We start from the raw sequence: 20,493 nt of genomic DNA, 5'->3' as shown, positions 1-20,493 counted from the left end.
CTTGCCTGCAGCCGGCGCTCCGGCATCCGTACTGTAAGTAAGTTTTTTTTTTACACTTTCTGACACTAATCATTCACGGGAACGAGGTATGCCTACGAGGTTAGGTTAGGTTCCATTAGCACTCATTTCACCCCTAAATATGTGCTTCATCATCGAATAATATCCTCAGTACGTTCAATCATGCATATCCGGACAACATCGTTTTTTCTCGATTTTCTCCTCCAGGAAATTTTTCCCCACCTTGGGATTTAGTTTGTTGAATTCCTTATACAATAATCCAAGGGATCTTCTACGCCCGATAATAACCTGAAGTCCCATCCATGACATGACATTTTCTCGAAAAAAAAAAGTGCACGTTTCACGAAAAAAGCACGCGTTTGGAAACCCTGGTTCCACTAGAGAGATCGCGTGACTTCCGACGCTAGAGCCATCTGCAGATACATAATGAAAACGATGGCATAATGTTCTCGATCTACACAAAAGGCAATATTATTCCATCAAAACTGATTATTTATTGTTTTACTGCATTCTACGGTGAAGTTTTAGGAAGAAAATACCTCGATGAACGTCGTAAACCTTGGAGAAATTCATTTCCGTAAGTAGTTTCTTGTGTAAAATTGAAGAAATGTGTCTCCGATCTATGAAACTGTTACCAATGGTTCGTGGGACTATGCGTCAATGGTTCATGGGGCTACGCATATTTTTTCCAAAACCTATTTTTAACTATTGTAACCTATACGTGACCCTACCTAACCTAACTTTACCGGAAATGGTTTGTGGCGCTATGTATGAATGGTTCGTGGGGCTATGCGTCAATGGTTTGTGGGGCCATGTAGGTATTTTTGGGTACAGTGGGGTGGAAACGAGTACAGAATTGAAACTGTGACCGCCATTTTGCGTCTTACCGAAGGCAAAAAGAAACGAAGAAACCTTACTCGATATGTCGCAAATAGGGCTTATTTCAGTGAAATAAGCGAAATGCCACCTTCAGCAATGTTTCTCAATGTAGAATATGTAAGTACGAATATTCAAATTAAATGAACTAGCAAATTTCAGCCGTTTGTCCGATATGAGAAATTTACCAGTTATTGTATAAGGAATTCAACAAACTAAGTCCCAAGGTGAGGAAAAATTTCCTGGAGGAGAAAATCAAGAAAAACCGATGTTGTCCGGATATGCGTGATTTAACGTACTGAGGACATTTTTCGATGATGAAGCACATATTTAGGAGTGAAATGAGTGCTAATGGAACCTAACCTCGTAGGCATACCTCGTTCCCGTGAATGGTTAGTGACAGAAAGTGTAAAAAGAAAAACTTACTTACCCTACGGATGCTGGAGCGCTAGCTGTCTGCTAGCACGGTTTTGTAAACTGGCAAGAAGGAGTGCGCAAGAAGGACGTAAACTAGAGTCTAGCCGCCCCATGAACGGATAGTCCCACAAACCATTCATAAATAGCCCCACGAACCATGCACGCAAGGTTAGGTTAGGTTCTGTGAAGTTAGGCAAACATAGTTAAAATTGTCATGTTCTGGAAAAAAAATGGCGAGTTTGGAAACACGGTAAGACTGCAGAATATGGGCTGCTTAGGAGGAACGCGGTTCATAATGTTTTGGTAACGTTTTGTAGTTAGTAATCGGAAAAAGTAAGTTTTAAAGTGCGGAAAAATTTTTTTCTTTAAAAAAACAAAAGAAAAACGTGTCCAGGTTGGGCGGTATTGAAATCTTAGCAGCGAAGGAAAAGGCATATTCCTGCACAAATCTAGTGAAAGCAAAAAATGCCTGTGTTGTTAGGTAGCTAGGTTTAGTTCACTTAGCCTAAATAATAATTAGTCATTGTATTTATGCTAATGAAACCTAACCTAACAGGCCTAACCTAACCTTGTAGGCATTCCTCGAAGAAATAATGAAAGAAACTGTGCGTAAACAATATGGACACGAACGAATGGAGAAATGCATTGCTTTTAGTAGCAGGAAAAACATTTTTCATTGTATTTATGCTATTGGAACCCAACCTAACAGGCCTAACCTAACCTTGTAAGCATTCCTCGTCTGAAATAATGAAAGAAACTGTGCGTCTGTGGGTGGAATCTGGAGCGATAAATCAACCCGAATTCCGCGAAACGAAGGGTCTCAATTATCGCACAACACTTGAGTGCTTAAACAATATGGATGCGAACAAATGGAGAAATGCATTGCTTTTAGTAGCAGGAAAAACATTTTTTACGGGCAATAATAAAATAGTAATCGTAAAAGGAACACCAGAAAATGGAAGTAGAAGGTATGTACTTTCAGGGGATATAAATTTCGTTCGTCTATTTAGAGGGAAAAAGCAGCCCATGTTCTGCAGTGAGACCGGAAACACTGACCGGGGGTTACGTCATTGAACGCACGGAACATTCACGTAGTCGAACGTAATGGTGGCAAGAGCGTTTGTGCATAATAATAATAATAATAATAATAATATTTTATTGTCATTAAGCTTGTACAGCAATAGACAACGTCAAGAACATAATACATGTGAAATATATTATAAAATAATATAAAATTATAACCCATTTTATGTTAAGGTGCACTAAAATACAATATTTTTAATTTCGAGAAATTCTTGAGTTGAGTACAATGGTGTAGCAACTAACCAGGCATACAGTTTACGTTTAAATACATTCATAGGCATATTTGTCACATCAAGAGGTAGCTTATTAAATAGTCTTAATCCTAGAGCTTCATAACTATTCAGGGATTTTGAGAGTCTGTGATAGGGTATATTTATACGCCTGCTGTTTCTTGTAGTATAGGAATGTACATCTTGTCTACTTTGTAGCTGTGGCAAATTTTTCTTTACATACAACAGCACAGTGTAAATATATAGATTTATCACAGTCATAAATTTTAACTTAATGAACAGTGGCTTACAATGAACTAATTTGTGTGAGTTGGTAATTATTCTCACGGCTTTTTTCTGCAGTATTAAAATTTCTTGTACATAACTGCAGTTCCCCCAAAGTAAAATTCCATATGAAATAATGCTTTGAAAGAAAGCGAAGTAAGCTGATCTTACGTAATCTTCAGGTACATGACTGTTTAGATTCCTTAACAAATATATAACCCTGGATAGCTTGGCAGTTATGTATTTAATATGTGGTTCCCATGATAATTTATTATCAATGACAATACCTAGAAATTTCACATTGTCTGAGCTATTGTCGATCGGGATGCCTCTAAGACTGAAAAACATATGCTGAGTTTTACTTTCATTCAGCAAGAAACCATTAGCTCTGAACCATAAAGAAGATTGATACAGGGTATTATCAGTTATGCCTTTAAGAGTGTTAAGGTCAGAGCTGGCATTAAAGAAGGTAGTATCATCTGCATATAGTATTGTGTGAGCAGTGACGCAAAATGGTAAATCATTCATCATGAGAGCAAACAATAAAGGCCCAAGAACCGAACCTTGAGGTACACCGCATTTGACCTCGGCTACATTTGACCTCTCCATTCCTATGCAGACAATTTGTTTACGGTTCTGAAGGTATGAATGAAATAGTTTAAGATCTGTACCACCAATGCCATAGTATTTAATCTTTTTTAAAAGTGAAGTGTGTTCTACACAATCAAAAGCCCTGCTCAGGTCACAGAAAGAGGCCTGAGCAAAGTCCTTAGTTTCAAAAGCCTTAAGTACATTTTTGACTAGTGAGTCCATGGCATCAATTGTTGACTTACCCTTCCTGAAACCAAACTGTGATTTGCAAATTAAGTTATTATGGTCCAAGTAATTGCATAATTGATTCTAAAACTTTTGAAAACACTGGAGTCAGTGAGATGGGACGGTAGCTAGCTAAACAATTTTTCTCACCTTTTTTATAAATTGGTACAACCCTTGATAATTTCAATACATTTGGAAATGTTCCTTCCCTAAGACATATATTTATACAAAAGGTCAGTGGAAGAATTATAGAATCTATGATTTTTTTCACAAGATTACTGGATAAATCATAGATATCTACACTATCTGATGGTTTCAGCTTTTTCACAACATCTATAATTATCTCTGGAGTTATTTCAGAAAAAACAAATTTTATTTCAGAATGTCTTACGCTATACTGTTCAAGTAAGTCAGAAACTGTTTCAGAGGGTCGTACAATGTTGTTACGAATTTCCTCAACAGAATTAATACAAAACTTATTAAAGTCATTAGGGGAGATTTCTATAACATCTCTTTTGCTGTATTTGGCAATCGAATTAATTAATTTCCAGGCAGTCTTGCATTTATTCCTGGATGCCTCAATATTAGTTAGATTATACAATTTCTTTGATTCATTTATAGCCAATTTGTATTCCTTTCTTGCCCTCAGGTATATTGATTTAGCCTGATCTGTCTTATCCCTCTTAAATAAATCTAAGTATAGTAAAACCCTACATTTTATACTGGCTAACTTAGGAGTGTACCAATCAGCATTCTTTTTTTGTATTTTCTTCTTACTAACTTTGAGACTAACTTTACACCTTTTCTGGGGAATACTCCTATCATAAATATCTAAAAATACCGTTAGAAACTTTTCAAATGTTACATCAGCCAATGTGTGTTCTGTATCCAAGGACTGAGGTTTACTTAACAGATCTAGCCAGTTTATATTACAGAGCAAATTCCTGAAGTTTAATATTTTATCATCCGTTATTGGTCTTGAGATCACTATTTTAGATTCCTTACAGTTACAATCACAGGGTTTTAAGTTATGTATTTTTAGCCAAGGAGAATCATGATCTGAGTATGCAAATACACTTACATCACATGTTATACGAGATGTTTTTATGTTTGTGAATATATTGTCCAGGCATGCCGAACCCCTAGTGGGTTTATTATTCATATAGTTAAAGTCAAACTGCCTAAGCAGATTTTTAAATCCAGTTACACTTTGTTTATCTTCTGTTACATCAAAATGAGAGTTTAGATCACCACCAATTACGATACTAAAGTGTTTCCATTGAGACTTACTGAAAAAATCTAACATTTCCTCAAGTTTTTCAAGAAAAACAGTAGGATCCCCATTTGGTGACCTATAAAGCACAACTATTACAATTTTGAGGTCTCTAATAAGTAAACCTGTGGCTTCAAAGTTTAATTCACTACAGAGGAATTCAAGATCTAACTTATGACTAGCATGTACAAATGCATTTTTTACATATATAGACACTCCACCATGTTGAATTTGTTCCCTACTATAACTGTTAACCAGATAGAAGTCATCTAGTATTTTGAAGGAAATTTCACTTTTATGGCACCAATGTTCACTTAAACAAACCGCATCAAAACTATTTTCATTAGCAAAATCATTAATAATTTCATGTTTTTTGCCGAATCCCTGTATATTGAGATAACCTATCTTTAAATCCAATGGAGTGTGGGAGTTAGAACAACATGCTCTAACTTCCCCATGAGAATTCTCAAATCTAAAATTAACACCTGATCGTTCAGAGTATAAAGAAGTAGCACATTCAGGTTTACTAATCATATTGTTAGTCACACTTAAGTTAGATTGGTTTGTAGATATAGTTATAGGCCAAGTTTCACTAGTAATATTTTGGTGTAGCTAGCTTAGGACATTATTTTTGGAATTTATTTCATTCCTTGCTTGTTTGAATTGCTTATTGATATTCATTTCACTATTTCCATCATCAACTGCGTATTGTCCATTAATATCTAAGGACGTGATATTGTTAGCATTAGATTTATACGATTGTTTCATCAAGCTAGGCCAGGATTTATTACATGACCTGGCTAAATCTAGTCGTTTCCCTGTTGTGATAAAATATCAGGTAATGCTATGCTTTCCTTCCTATTATACATATTTCTATTCAGTATACTCAGTATTACCTCACTAATTTCTTTACTTAACCTATTTTTTCCAGCCCAATTTAAATGTTGACCATGTCTTGTATGCTCTGGCCTATTAAATTTACTTACATCTACGACTGATACATTTTTGAAATGCTTACAGATGGTCTTGTATTTCTCATTTACTCGACTTATTTCATAGTTAACTACAGACCATTCAGGTAAATCTAATCTGTATGGTAAGTTGACCACTACTACATTTGTGTGGGTTAGCTTTGCCAGATTTTTTTGGAGAGTTTTTGTAGCATCATCTCCTAAATTCTTTGCGACATCATTGCTCCCCCCTATTATCACTGTAAAGTCATTTAGGTTCATTCCTCTACTTGATTGGTCAATGCTTTCCATAACCTGATTTAGTTTTGCCCCTGATTTTACCATTCCAGTCACATGCATGTCCTTTAGATTTTCCTTCATTATACCTAAGTTTTTTCCATGACTATCACTAATTAGGTTCACTTTACCACTAGATTTTTTGCGATTCACTGCACATCTAGACCGTGATGAAGGATTTTTAGATATCCTATTTATCAAAGGCACATGATCAGTTTTTGAAATATCTAATTTATTTTCTTCAACTTCCAAGAAATCAAAGAGGTTATTTGAAGTAAAGTCCTTTTTTGTGTCTAGGTTTTTGAGTCTATTTGCCCTCCCTTGAACAACTTTGCTCCAAGTAAACTCATTTGCGTTATTACTTTCGTTTGCGTGTCCAGTGTCCTCATGGTTTAATAGCTTGATTTTCAGTTCACTATTTTCAGCCTTCATATTTTCCAAGTCTTCTGTTAAAAGTTCCACTATTTTCTTGAGATTAACAATTTCATCTTTAATCTTACCTGGAGGAATTTGATTTACATTAAGGCCTCCTGTTGGATCCGAAATATCTGGGTCTGATTCAGTCACCAAGATGGCGGTACATTTTTCACAAATCCAATCATTCATTGGAACGTTGTCTTCCTTAATATCACAACACTTGTCAAAGTGATACCATGAATCACAAACATCACATAATATGCCATTCTTAACCACTTTCAGACATTTATAACATTTGAAATCATTTACAAATTTAACTTTTTTACGGAGCGATTCTGTTGCACCAAAAATACATGATTTACCGACCGAATAAGTTGAACGAAGGGAGAAAACACTTCCACGAGCTTTCAAAAGTCTACAGAAACTCAGTTCCATAAGTAGTTTCTCCTGTAAATTTGAAGAAATGTGTTTTCTCTATACCATACTGTTACCGATCTCTCTCCCCCCTCTTAGTTTTAAATGATTTCGCACCCTGCTGCCTTGTTTCCACTTCCACTTCTTCACATACTACACAACAGGGATTAAATACGTAGCGTGCACAAATATAACACATACATGTTGGTGTTGTATTGTTGCAGACTCACAAATTATTAATAATAATAAACTTACCGCTCAAATTATACAAATTCCTCCCCCTTCATTGAAACACAACTCACTACCAGTGTTGCCAAATGCCAGCGGACAAACGTGCTAGATTCCAGCTTAAAAATCACTAGAAAAGCTTTACGCAAAGGGGAAAAATCACCAGAAAAGCTTTACGCAAAGGGGAAAAATCACCAGAAATGGGGTTGTTCACTGCCAAACTTTTCCGCTAGAGGCGCCACCCCGTCCCTAAAGAATTTCGTTCGTCATCTGGTTGCCGTTATTCTCAACGAAGATTATAATTTTTCGTGTAAATCGATAACCAAAATGCGATTAGCAAATCTTTAAGATTATGCAGCAAGTCATACCGAAAATTACATTCTCCTGGATCTAAGAATTAATATGTTAAAGCGCAACAGAATTGTTGCGAAAATGAGTTAAATATAGTACGTTTATGCACTGCTGTACTTGAAGTATAGTCTTGGCGGAAGTGACGTCAAGTACAGTTCGAAAGCGCCAAGAGCAGAAGTACACAAGTGCACAACTCGCAGTGCAGATGGTTGGTGACTAGGTCACGTGATTTCCGCACTCGTTGTTCATTTATTTAAAATCACGGAGGTAGAAAGCCAGCGACCCAGGTAGGTATACGTTATGGGCCAGCAAGTTGTTGGTTATAGTTCTTCTAATGTGTGGAAATGTATATGTACGAACATTTGAAAATTCTATGGTGAAAAATAAGTGTTTAAAACGCAAGCAAAACAACCGAGTACTGTTTTATCTACTGATCGTATTTGGCGCTGCAGTCGAAGTGCAATTCGAAAGACAACACTTCCAGTCTACGACTTGAAGACCACACTCCAAGACCCTACTCGGAGGATGCTCGCTTCAAGTACGGTCTTGCACCTTTCGGACACAGCCAAAGAGCACTAAACTTGACGTCACTTGAGTCGTCCCTAGCTGCCGTGGGTCGATAATACAAAAAAAAAAAAAAAAAAAAAATTTACGCTACGCTTTATGTTTTTTTATTGTTGCGAGTATGTGTAATTCAACGGGGGAAGTACGGTTCGGAAAACTCTCCAAATTATAAAGAAAAATGTATTAAGTGCATAAGCGCATTATATATTTATTATAATACACTATGACACTATGCCCTATCCGTTAATTTAATATTAACGTATGTTTTCTTTGAATTAACATAGGTATTAAGCAAACATTTTCCCCTCGTATTCTTGTCCTTTTTTTCTTTGGTTACAACAATTTTAAAATTATAAATCCTTTAAATAAGAAAGCGGTAGAGATTGCAAGATATGGAATATAATATATATTTTTTGGTAATAACTATTCTTCTCGATAAATGTGTATGTATAAAACAGAGAACCGGATATACTAGCCATGAGGAAAAGTATGATATCACGTAAAAAAATGAGTCCGTTATTAATAACAACTATAAAAATGAAAGCACAGTCGCGTGGAATTATTATGGATTATTCTTTACCAGATTCACAAGAATAAAGCACTTAAATGGACATTTCCACTCTAACCTAAAATATGATTTTAACTGTATCACTGCATGTCATTCATTTTATATTAACGTTGTGCAAAATAGTTTGTGTTAATTTTTGCGAGAAATTTGCCTTAGAAGTTGTGTCAAATTGATGCTATACGTCACGAAAACAGAACGGCGTCTGATTGGATATTCCCAGTTATGACGTTGTTGTTCGGCAGTGAACTCGGTCGTCTGCTTAGCGCTCTAGAAATCCATGCATGAAGGCGTTCGTTGCCCCTCATGTTTGTAACGCTGAATATTGAAGAGGATTCTCTGTGATTTTCTAAATTAAAGTTTCGATTATGACATGCGAGAGCCAATTCGGGCAATCTAACATGTGCAGATGCATTCACGGTAGCTCCATATTTTGCGCAACTGATATTGGATGGAGAAGATAAGAGGAGCGGAAGCAGCGAGTTAAGTTTTGCAAGGGAAATTTGACATGGTGTTTACTTTCATCGGCAGCTTATTGAAGATCATTTAATATTCTGTTGAAAGATTTTTCTCAGTGGCAATCATTCCTAATTTCAGTTATTATTAATAGTGCAATAAGTTTACCTTGAGAAAAATGTCGGTGTCTATTTGCACGACGGTATAAACCAGCGTTTCTTTCTTTTTTCTTGCGTAGCTGAAAAGAAATGTATGTAATGCAAATGAGCATCGGGAAGGGCGGGGGTTCGAACCGGTCCGTTGACCAGCTCCTAGAAGTTGGCATCGTTCATTTCAAGTTACAAAAACAGAAAGTATATTATTTTTATTGTAAATAATAATAACATAAATAAATTTCAGTTAGATATTATTCCAACCATGGGCTTTGCCAGAATTTTTTGCTGGAGCTCGGGAAATGATAACACTTGAATAGTAGAAATAATAACAATAATAAAATTGTTATTTTACAATTATGTACTAATAGAAATAGACAAATGAGTGAATATCTAGTACATAGTTATTTCATAGATTTTTTTGCTCACATTTCACTCAGTGTCACAGTTATTGTATTTGTTATTAACTTTTGCATACATCATTCGCGAAAAGGCTTTAAAGGTAGGCGAAAATTTTACTCATAAGGTTTACGTCATGCAGAAAAACATGTCATCTAAAATAGACTAAATATGATACACGTCCACCACAAATTGCTTAACGACATAATGTGTATTTCTATATAGAGCTATTGAGGTCTAAAATGAACTGAATTCAACTAGATATATTTCATGGGTGGAAAACAATTATTCCTGGGATGTCTCGTTCGCAGACAGGGGATGGGATAGTTGAAAGCAGATTGGAGGAAATTCCCCATCCCCCTGCAGATCGTAAACAGATCACACTTACAACTGCTTTGCCCATTGCAACTCATATATCCACTCCTTTGTCAGAGTTGAGGGTATTAGTAGTACAGGTATGCTAGAAATTGGACGGGTCAGAATTAGCTAAATTTAAATTTGTTAAGAAGATGTAAATAAAATCTTTCTTTTTGTTTCAAACATGTTTTACATTTCAAAACAAAAAGCGGTCGACGAACATTACACAGTGGTTCTGATCACGCTTTAAAATGTATGCCCAGTCCCAATTAACCTATTTATCATAAAGTGTGTGGGTGGACTTCGAGTTAGAATGACCTCGTCTCGACGGGAGAGACGGCACTAACTCGATTTCGCATTGGACACCGCTGACTCACTCATGGTTATTTGTTGCCAGGGCCGGACCCTCCACTATGTAGTGTATGTGATGTAATTTTAAGTGTTTTTTTTTTACTTTCCTCCATGTTGAGAGGAGATGGCAGTGCCTTTTTACAGCGTTGCACGTCTAACTTTTCTCAAGGGACTCTTTACACGCCTTTTTAAACTTTAAGGTAAGGGTTATAGATGTGAGTGTTTTACCTCACATACGTTGAAGGACACAAAATGGCCATATTTGCTGATGTAACCAAAAAAGTTAATTCATTCATTGACTAACACACGCACACACAAAGACACATGCACGAAATTAGCAAGGCCAGAAGTAATTGTTTTTCTCTAAATTTGGCAACATTGCACTAATTTGAAAAAAATTGAGATGTATGTGGTTGTATTCTACAAGTAATAATTATTAAGAGATAAATAAGACTCCATATTCGACTGCACTGTGCCATATGTATTTGCTTAATTGGTTATTTACGCAATACTATTATGTAATTACATAATTCCACCTTCTTAAGTATGGAATATAATATATTGGGTCACCCTGTACATATTTAAATGTATGGAGAACGACCATTGTTTGCAATTTCTAGAGCGTCATGCGTCACAATCTAAATTTGTGATAGTTAATTTCAACAATCACAAACAATAAGAAATGTGGACATGTTAATGTTTGGGAATATTGCTCCAAGCAACATAAACAATGTGATTTGTTGCTGCGAGATTGGAAAGGAAACAAAAAAGTATTTGTTAAAGAAAATTTTATTCACTTTTGTCCAGGATTTGCTCACAGCATGTCACTCATTGCCTTCGTCTTCTCGGTGCTTCGACGGTGTAAGTACTTTCATAGTTTCCCTAGCTTGGTTAGTAGGTGTTATGTACCAATTCATAACTCTCATTCGTGTAACTTCAGGAATTAACAGTACGTTTCCAGAAACTAAATGCTCAGTTGACATTGGTCTTGCCAGCAAAAAATCTGGTATTGAAAATTAAAGTATCTAACTTTCACTTCGTTATTGGACACTTACACAAGGCGAGTCAAAATAATTAAAAAGTTACATATTTAACATTTAATATGAGAAGAACGTGTAAGGCATCAATGAACAGGATAAGCATTCAAGTTCTACTAACGTTACACTTTCACAAAGAGTCACTTCAGTCCTTAGTTACGACCATGCGCATGCGCAAACTGGGCGATACCAGTAGTAAAATAGGGGTGACGGCAGATGGGGAAGCACGCTGTGTGAAAATCGTCTCTGGCTGTCTGAAAGGTCCAAGTTGCAGGCCTGAAGTACAGTCTTGTCGGAAGTGACGTCACAGTTCGAAAGCGCCAATTAAACGAGCGTTCTAGTCTGGGAAAACAATGTGTTCGTAATTTGATCAACTGACCGATTTAGTCGTTGCAGTCGAAGTGCAATTCGAAAGACTTCCGCCTTACAAATAAAATATCCCCGCGAAAGAAAATTATTCTTATTCGTACCAGGGATGTTTTATCTCTGTGAAAGAAAATTAAAATGAAAGCATATAATATAGAATTGGTTAACTGTATAACAAACACAATTAAAAAATCATCCGAGTCCAGTCATTCAAAATGTTCCTGCCGAAAAGTCTGCAGCTTTGGGGATTAAAAAAAGCACAATGTTCTGCAACTGACCAACCTCGTCGAGCCGAGATAACAGTAGCGTGTTTTTCACTTGGAGTGCTGTATTTTACATGTACTATTAAAGTCATAGGCTGCGCACGGGGTTGACAGGGGTACCTGAGCGTCCCAAAACATGTCCTCAAAAAACTAATGTGGAAACTAACATTAAAATAACGAAAATCAATATTTCCTTAAAAGAGAATAATTAATTTTGTTTAATTTGAGGTGCTCGCTCTCCTCCCCCCCAAAATAATATGACGTTTAGTTCTTTTGTCATCCGGTGAAGGCACATAGTGGTTCGGATCCCACTTTAAACTGTAGGTCCAGTCCCGATGAGCCTTACTGTGTTTTAACTCAAGGAACCAACCAAATTCTTTTGTCGCACAAGGTGGACAAAAATTTGTTTTGACGATTTATCTTAGTGGATCTAAACTGCTAATGAATGCTCAGATACTATAATGCAAAAATTTCATCTTCGTATTCCTAAAAGTTTCTGCGAAAATGAACATGAATTTATGACAATTAGGCTAACACAGCTCACATAGACAACTGAAACTCCCCTAAAGGCACCCCGAAATAATTAGTTAGCGCACGCCTAATATTAAAGTGTTCAAAAGATACTTGTGTGGACATTAAGTTTGAATTTGGCAGTAGATTTGGTCAAATTTTCGGTGTAATTAGTTTGATAGCTCTTTTTGTGTACGGGTTTGGGTTTTATTAGAACGTAAATATACAAAACGTTTCTAAATTACGTGCAAATGTTATCAGAAGATTTAATGACCCAGGTTAGAAATAATGTTCTACTCGTATTTTGAAGCGCAAGGCAATAGTTTACTGAGTGGTAATATATACAAATTTGGATACCTACTCCCCCACAAAAAAACCTACCTGCCGATATGAAATCACCGAATTGACTCCCCGCCCCCACAAAAAAGCTTAATCCGCGCAGTGGCGTTGATGAAGTTTGTGTACACTAACCAACACAATACGTCTTCTGGCCACTCGTCCTTTTGGTGCAATGGTGGCTGAACTGAAAACACATTTCTTCAAATTTACAGAATTGAGTTTCTGTAGATTTTTGGAAGCTCGTGGAAGTATTTTATCCCTTCGTTCAACTTATTCGGCCGGTAAATCATGTATTTCTCGACATTAATGTATCTCCGATGCACGATAGCCCTTGCCACCTGTAACGATTGATATATTTTGCTAAATTTCTTTATTATTCAAATTACTTTTCGATAGCCCTCGTATAAATTCTTTTGTAGTCTAATCTTTTTGAATGTATATTTTATCCTTGTTAAAATTGTAACGCAGTTTCTGCCAAGCGGAAAAGAACGCAAAGCAAGTTGAAGCTTGCATTCTTTTTCTTTCTTATCAACAATGAGTTCTTTTTAGTTCGGCGCTGCGCGGTTTGTAAGTAAGTTTTGCTGCATTGTGTTTCTCGATATGCTCTTTTTCAACGGGGTAATTGTTTAGGCTAAAAATAATTTTGAGTATGTCCAAATCTTTTGTTCAGGGAATAGAATTGCGCGATCCCGCGAGTATAAATACCAGCCGTTTCGCTGGCAAAAGAATCAGTTGATCAGTATATTCCGGAATCTTTAGGTGATTAAATCGCTTGTCGAGACCAAGGGCTGGGAGAATACGGGCGTTGTGTAGGGAGTGACTGGTCAGCTCTCCCTTCCACAATGTCCGAGGTTTTCCGTAAGCCACCTTTCAGGATTTGTGCTGGTCAGCATGATCCTTTAAGGGGTTTGGCAGGCTTATAAATAATTAATTCATATGTAAATATTTAATCTTAATAATTTAAACTTTGAAATTATTCATAAATTTTAAATTCTGTCGAAGTTGGCACTGATCAGTGTGACTCCGATATAAATTCAAATATATACATCCTTCTCGTCGAGTAATTTTTAAATCATTCTGAATTCTCCTGGTCAGGAGGTTCAATTAAATAAAAGTTTATTTCTTTATTACATTAATCCGAAAGCATACCTCTGGTCAGAGGGTGTCTTTTAAATCTCGTAGCTTATATAGTTTTCATGTCCGTTTTAAAGTCTGAGTATCCGGAACGTTAAGGAAAGTTTATTGGTTTCTCTTCTTTAGGTTTTATTTAGATGTAATTTTGAAACAGCTATAATAGGTGACCGGTCGAGTATATGTTTTTATAGAAATTCATTTAATGTAAAGGTCTATTGTTTTGCTTTTGCAATGTGAGTAGCCAAAAAGGGTAGACATAGAGTCCCCTATTATGTTAAGGAATTCCACGTGGACATTTGTAATTTGTAGCCGAGATATGGCTTTGATATTGGGTAGAGAAGGCTCCCCTTATATTTTGTTATGAATGTTTTTGGAGGTTGACCCTGAAGATGGTAGTTTACCTCATGAGTTCCAGAGAACATAATGCAGATGTGAAAATATGACAGCACGAATAGAAATTTACGGAAAGATGTTATGCAAATTTTTCTTTGGTTTTGGTTAACAGTGATTTTGTCGACCTTTAGTTATTTGAAACCAAGTTAGTAGTACAGGTGGCCGGGTACTGAATAATCATTTGGGGCTCGAATCATCATGTGGGGCTCGTCGTAGCCTTAATGGATTTCTGTCGTAAGGCATGATCTTCACTTGATGGCGCAGTGTTGCCAACTTCTTACCCGAAAAAATCACCAAGGTTTTTGGTCTAACCTAACCTAAAGCAAGAAGCTGGCAACCTTTTTCTCGCAGTGTTGCCAACACTGCGCCCGAAAGTAAAGCTCGGTGGGGCTCTTCTTGATGGTTTGCTCTTGTAAGGCATAAGCCCTATTTTCTCGCAGTGTTGCCAACATCTTACTCGAAAAAAATCACCAAGGTTTTTGGTCTAACCTAACCTAAAGCAAGGAGCTGGCAATCTTGCTTGAGGCTTGTTTTACAGTGCATAAAGCAAGGTTGCCAACCTACTGGTATTTTTGCCATAGTTTTTTACAAAAAAAAAAGAGAGAGGGGAGAGAGAGAGGGAAGAGTTAAACAACCGACAGCCTACCTACAGCTTTTTTTTGTCTAATCTAACCTAAAGCAAGGAGCTGGCAACTTTGCTTGAGGTTTGCTTTACAGTGCATAAAGCAATTTTTGCCAACCTACACACACTAAACAAGGAGAGCCGGCACTGCCGTAAAAGAGAGAGAGATGGATGGGTGGTAACACTGCACGGGTTCAACGTCATCAAGTAAAAATCGCCTTAATGGTTTTTCTTGTAAGGCATGAGCTCCATTTTCTCGCAGTGTTGCCAATATTTTACTCGAAAAAATCACCAAGGTTTTTTTTGTCTAACGTAACCTAAAGCAAGGAGCTGGCAACCTTGCTTGAGGCTTGCCTTACAGTGCATAAAGCAAGGTTGCCAACCTACTGGTACTTTTGCCATGGCCTTTTACAAAAAAAAAAGAGAGGAGAGAGAGAGAGGGAAGAGTTAAACAACCGACAGCTGCCAACACCTACCTACAGCTTTTTTTTTTTGGTCTAACCTAACCTAAAGCAAGGAGCTGGCAACTTTGCTTGAGGCTTGCCTTACAGTGCATAAAGCAATTTTTGCCAACCTACACACACTGGGCAAGGAGAGCCGGCAACAAACACGCACTGCCGTAAAAGAGAGAGAGATGGGTGGATGGCAACACAGTATGTGTGTGCGTGTGTGTGTATAATATGTAGCATTATTAACTAGAGTGTGTTGGCAACCCACTTACAACTAAAAAAAATAGAGATGGCAACGTTGCTGTAAGATGAAGAGAGAGAGAGAGATTTATGGCTGGCAACAGTAATGAGCGAATGCGCCATATCGTAATTTTCCAACTCCGGCAATGTTTGTATATCGTGACTTTTGTAAACCTTTCTCGGGGGAACGATGTGCCACACACACACACACACACACACACACACACATACACACACACGTGTATTGTGACACAAACAAACAAACAAAATAATAATAATTGTTGTTTTTTAGGATTCCTGGCCCCCATAACCCCGCCAGGAGTGCGTGGTGCCCAACCAAAAAAGTAAAGGTTTTCCCGTACGGCCTTCGAACGTAAAATTGATTGACGTAGGGGGGCGAATCTCTTCGGGGATGTTTTTCAATTTGTATATTTACCTGTGCATCAAAATTCGAAACACGAGCACGAGATGCAGAAGGAAAACGCTTAATCATCAACGTGTATTCCTATACGTTGGATAAACATGTCGTGCATCCCGTCAGAATAAACGATGTCGACGATGATGATGCTCGTGTGATTAATCTTCTTCTAATTTCAAACGACAGTGTTCACTATTACTGTCTCAGGAATGTTATGCTCTTCCTCTTTTCTCTATAAAAAAGAGAGATTTGTGTTGATTGTTTAGTTAAAAAGAATTTCCTAATTATTTGTTTTTTTGTTACAAGAATTGTTTGAATTTCAAACATTCCTAAGTGTTTGCTTAAAGATTGATGCATTAACCTGTTAAGAATGTCACATTAATAATACCGGCTCGGAAATGTCATGTCCTCTTCCTCTATAGAAGGTCATATAAATGTGCTAATTGGTTGATTAGTAAATTGAGGTTATAAATACGTACGTATAAAGGTTTTGCTAATATGGAATGCTAACGTTTAGTACTTGGCTTTCTCAGAGATTCGAATTCTATTAGGTTAAACAGCATAGAAATTTCACAGCAAGAATTCTCATATTTACTGACGATATTCTTAACAACCTGTGTTTTGATTCCACTACAAAAACTGTATACAAAATATGCAGTCCCTAGAATGAGATGGATGAGGCTTATGAACCTCGACCTATACAGTTGTACAATCTGGCAATGAATAGATGTTGTTTTTTTATTAAGCATAGCAGAGTGTTTTCGCTTATTTTAATATCAGGCAACAATGTTAGAAAGTGGCCCCAAGAATAAAATTTAAAATCACTAATGTGATATGAACTTTTTTACTTGTGTGTATTTGAATATGAAAGTGAGGTATTTTGAATAATTGAGGGGGACAATCACAAGTAAGCTTGCAATGGTATTGGGAGGTGTCACGAGTTCAAATTTTAGACGATTTCTGTTAATCTGCTAAGGCGATATCAGTACGAAAAAATTTGTAAAAAAGAAGAGGCTAATGGCAACGATGAGGATGAATAATAATAATTATGATGAAATTGATGTGTGGCACTTAGAAAACAAAAACTTCAAAGTGTATTGCACCAACAGCTACAATTGTCCCCCTCTCCCCAAAATACAAGGCAGTTAACAGAGGTGTGTATATTTGTTGGTTTACGAGTCTGAGGGCTTAAGTTAGTATATTCACTATAGCTATACATATTAAAAAAATGAAATGACCTGAGCAATAAAATATAACAATACCGATTCTGGCTTTTTTGTCGGATGACGTAGTGGTAACGTTTGTTGCAATCACACCTCTGATGGTGTATAAAACTGCATAACATGAAATATTGTTAATGGGAATGTGTTGTTTCTAATGTTAAATATAGAAAGCAGATAACAAGAAAAAAGAAGAAAAGAAATAATGTTGCAGGTAGATACGGAGCCTCAGCCCAAACACACATATGATCAGACAGGATGTCAACGATGCATTCATAACTAACATGTGATTATTCAAAAATTGAAATAGTACAGTGGGAAACAACTAACTAACTAACTCTCTATGTTTTTTTTTTAAACCGGCACGAATGAGAAAGGAATAAAGGAGATTTTTACAGGAATCTTGTTGGGAAACCTGATGGTAAAGGACCAAAACGAACATGGAGATGAATCTAAAAGAAATCTGTAAAGATTGGAATAGAATATATATAAATTTTGCTCAGGATAAGTACAAATTGAACTGTAACTACGAATTTTCAGAATCAAGAGTGCTAGAGAATTAATTAATTAATTAATATTTAATATAATGAAGGTAGTAATATAGTATTCTTATTGAGAAGAGAATTTCTAAAAAACTTATTTTTCCTCGTACGTTTACTAATAGCAGTTACATTTGACATGTTTGACTAATCGCGAATCAACGTACGGAAGCCGTTGGAAGCAGTTTGAAGACTGAAATGGCTATGGAAGGACACTTATTATAATGTTAATATCTTAGTATAATGTTTTGAGAATTGTTCTCGATAATGTTTGGTATATAATTTAATCTGTTGTTAGATAAAATACATAATTATCAGAATTTAAGGATGGAAAATATGAAGAGCGAATGAATGATACGTTTGACTAATCGTGAAGATAAGTATCACAGTACGTTTTATCGTTTCTTATATAAACGTTGAAACGTTTAAGAACGTATAAGAACGTTTACTGAAACGTTTCAACAATTGTTGAAACATTTATGAACATTTTGCCACATTGTGTTTGTGTGTAGCGACTAAGGACTGAACTTTCATTTAGTGAAGTAAATTTCGCCCTGGTTACTATATTTTCAAGTATTTACACTGTTGGAAGTCATTGTAAAAATTTACAATACTCTATCGTTAAAATTTAAGTCTTTCTGTTAATTTACACAAACACTGTGAATTAAAATTGATGTCAGCGCCGTGGCAAGAATGAGAAGTAAAGATGGCGTTGGTAATACTAAAGACAGACACACGCACCCGTACACGTGCGCGCGCGCACACACACACATACACACATGTAAATTGTCGATTGCTAATTTCGCACTTGTTTCTTATTTTTTCTGTGATTCTATGGAATGAAATCATACTTCTCCTGGAGAAGATATTGTTATCTGCTTAAGTTTCTGTTTCAATTCTTGAACACTACGTTTGCGGGAAACAAAATGAACATGGTGATGTACAATTTTTCGCTGGCTGAACAATATTGAGATATACGAAAATCTTTCAAATTTAAATATGAATATTTTATTTTGCACAAATATCTATAAACATTATCAATTACAATTGTGTGCACCATAAATATATTTATGTAAACCGAAACGGTAAAATTACATTAAGCTTCCCCGATGGCGTAGTGGTAACGTCATCGGCTTGTAATCAAGGGTCCCGATTCGATAACACGGTGGAGGTAAATAAAGGTTCGGATCCCACTTTAAACTGTACGCAAGTGGATTTAAAATACACTTTATTTAAATTACATCAATTATAGTTAAGTTTGTTAATAGTCGATACTACTTTTAAAAAGTTATTGTTAATTTTTACGGTAAATGGATATCAGCCGAAATTGACGACTTGTAGCCACCTTGGTGGCCTAGGGAGTACAGAGGTTTATTCATAATTTCGTTACTGAACGTTTCCGGTTCGAGTCCTGGTTTTGGCATAGGAGTTGCTGTGTGCGAGTCCCTTGGTCACATTAATCTAATCGACGACATTACCACTATGTTCTCGAGGAGGGCCCTTACCCTGGGACAGTTCCTAGCACTGTGTAGTCCAGTGGTTCCCAACGTCCTCTTTCTCACGGCGCACTATAGTATTTTGTAGTAGATCCCGCGGCACATTAACGTACGAGTTGGTCACAGTGCGAGTGGTGACTGACGTTAGAATAACATGGCACAATATTTTCCCTCCATCACTGTCGACAATTATGATTGGGTGCGCAATCCATATGCTATGCCCCCAGCATCAACCACCGAACTTCCTCTGGAGAAAGAAGAGCAGCTCCCAGACCGAACACTTCAACTGAAACATGGTGTACTACCACTTACCAAGTCTTGGATGTTAGCAAAGAATGAGTACCCACCAATAGCAGCGGAACCAGTTAATACCCTGTCTAGCGTAAGACGCATTCTGAAGGGTGCACAGTGGAAAGTGTACATTCCAATACTGCTACACGCGATCAACGAGGACGATCCGGATAGTAGGGTCGAATACTGCGAATGGTTTGAGCACATGGTTCGCGAGGATAGAGAATTTGCAGGGACAGTTGTGTGGTCTGACGAGGCGCAATTCAAACTTAACAGTACTGTGAACCTCCACAATTGTGTCTACTGGTCGCCCGTCAATCCTCACGTTTATGTGGAGAAGGCGGTGAATCTACCGGGGCTTAACGTGTGGTGTGGTCTGTCATCGCGTGGTTTGATTGGTCCCTTCTTCTTCGAGGGTACCGTAACCGGTGAGGTGTATCTCGAAATGATTCAGTCAAGGATTCTGCCTGCCATCCGAACCCTATTTGGCGATGAAATGTTTTACCTACAGCAAGATGGAGGCCCCGCCTCACTACCATCGCGATGTCAGGTCGTACCTGGATGACACACTCCCCGAACGGTGGATAGGTCGACGCGGTGCTATTGAGTACCCACCTCGGTCCCCTGATTTGACACCAGTGGACTTCTACCTGTGGGGGACCGTCAAGAATGATGTGTATCGACAAAACCAACTACAC

At 37.0% G+C, this 20,493-nt stretch overlaps 1 protein-coding gene across 1 annotated transcript in view; it reads right to left on the bottom strand.

Annotated features, from left to right (window-relative positions):
- The window catches only part of LOC145999729 (coiled-coil domain-containing protein 57-like), a 47,360-nt gene extending 27,463 nt beyond the window's left edge, over window positions 1-19,897 (bottom strand). Inside the window, exon 1 of the mRNA XM_083137008.1 lies at window positions 19,817-19,897. Coding sequence (XP_082993134.1) covers window positions 19,817-19,897 — 81 coding nt within the window. The remainder of the gene's footprint in view (window positions 1-19,816) is intronic.
- Window positions 19,898-20,493: the final 596 nt, after the last annotated feature.

The sequence above is a fragment of the Lepisma saccharinum genome, chromosome 15 (assembly GCF_977018435.1).
Source record: "Lepisma saccharinum chromosome 15, izLepSacc3.1, whole genome shotgun sequence".
NCBI lineage: Eukaryota > Metazoa > Arthropoda > Insecta > Zygentoma > Lepismatidae > Lepisma > Lepisma saccharinum.
The sequence above is the reverse complement of the archived record's forward strand: the minus strand, read 5'-3'. Positions and strand labels throughout refer to the sequence as shown.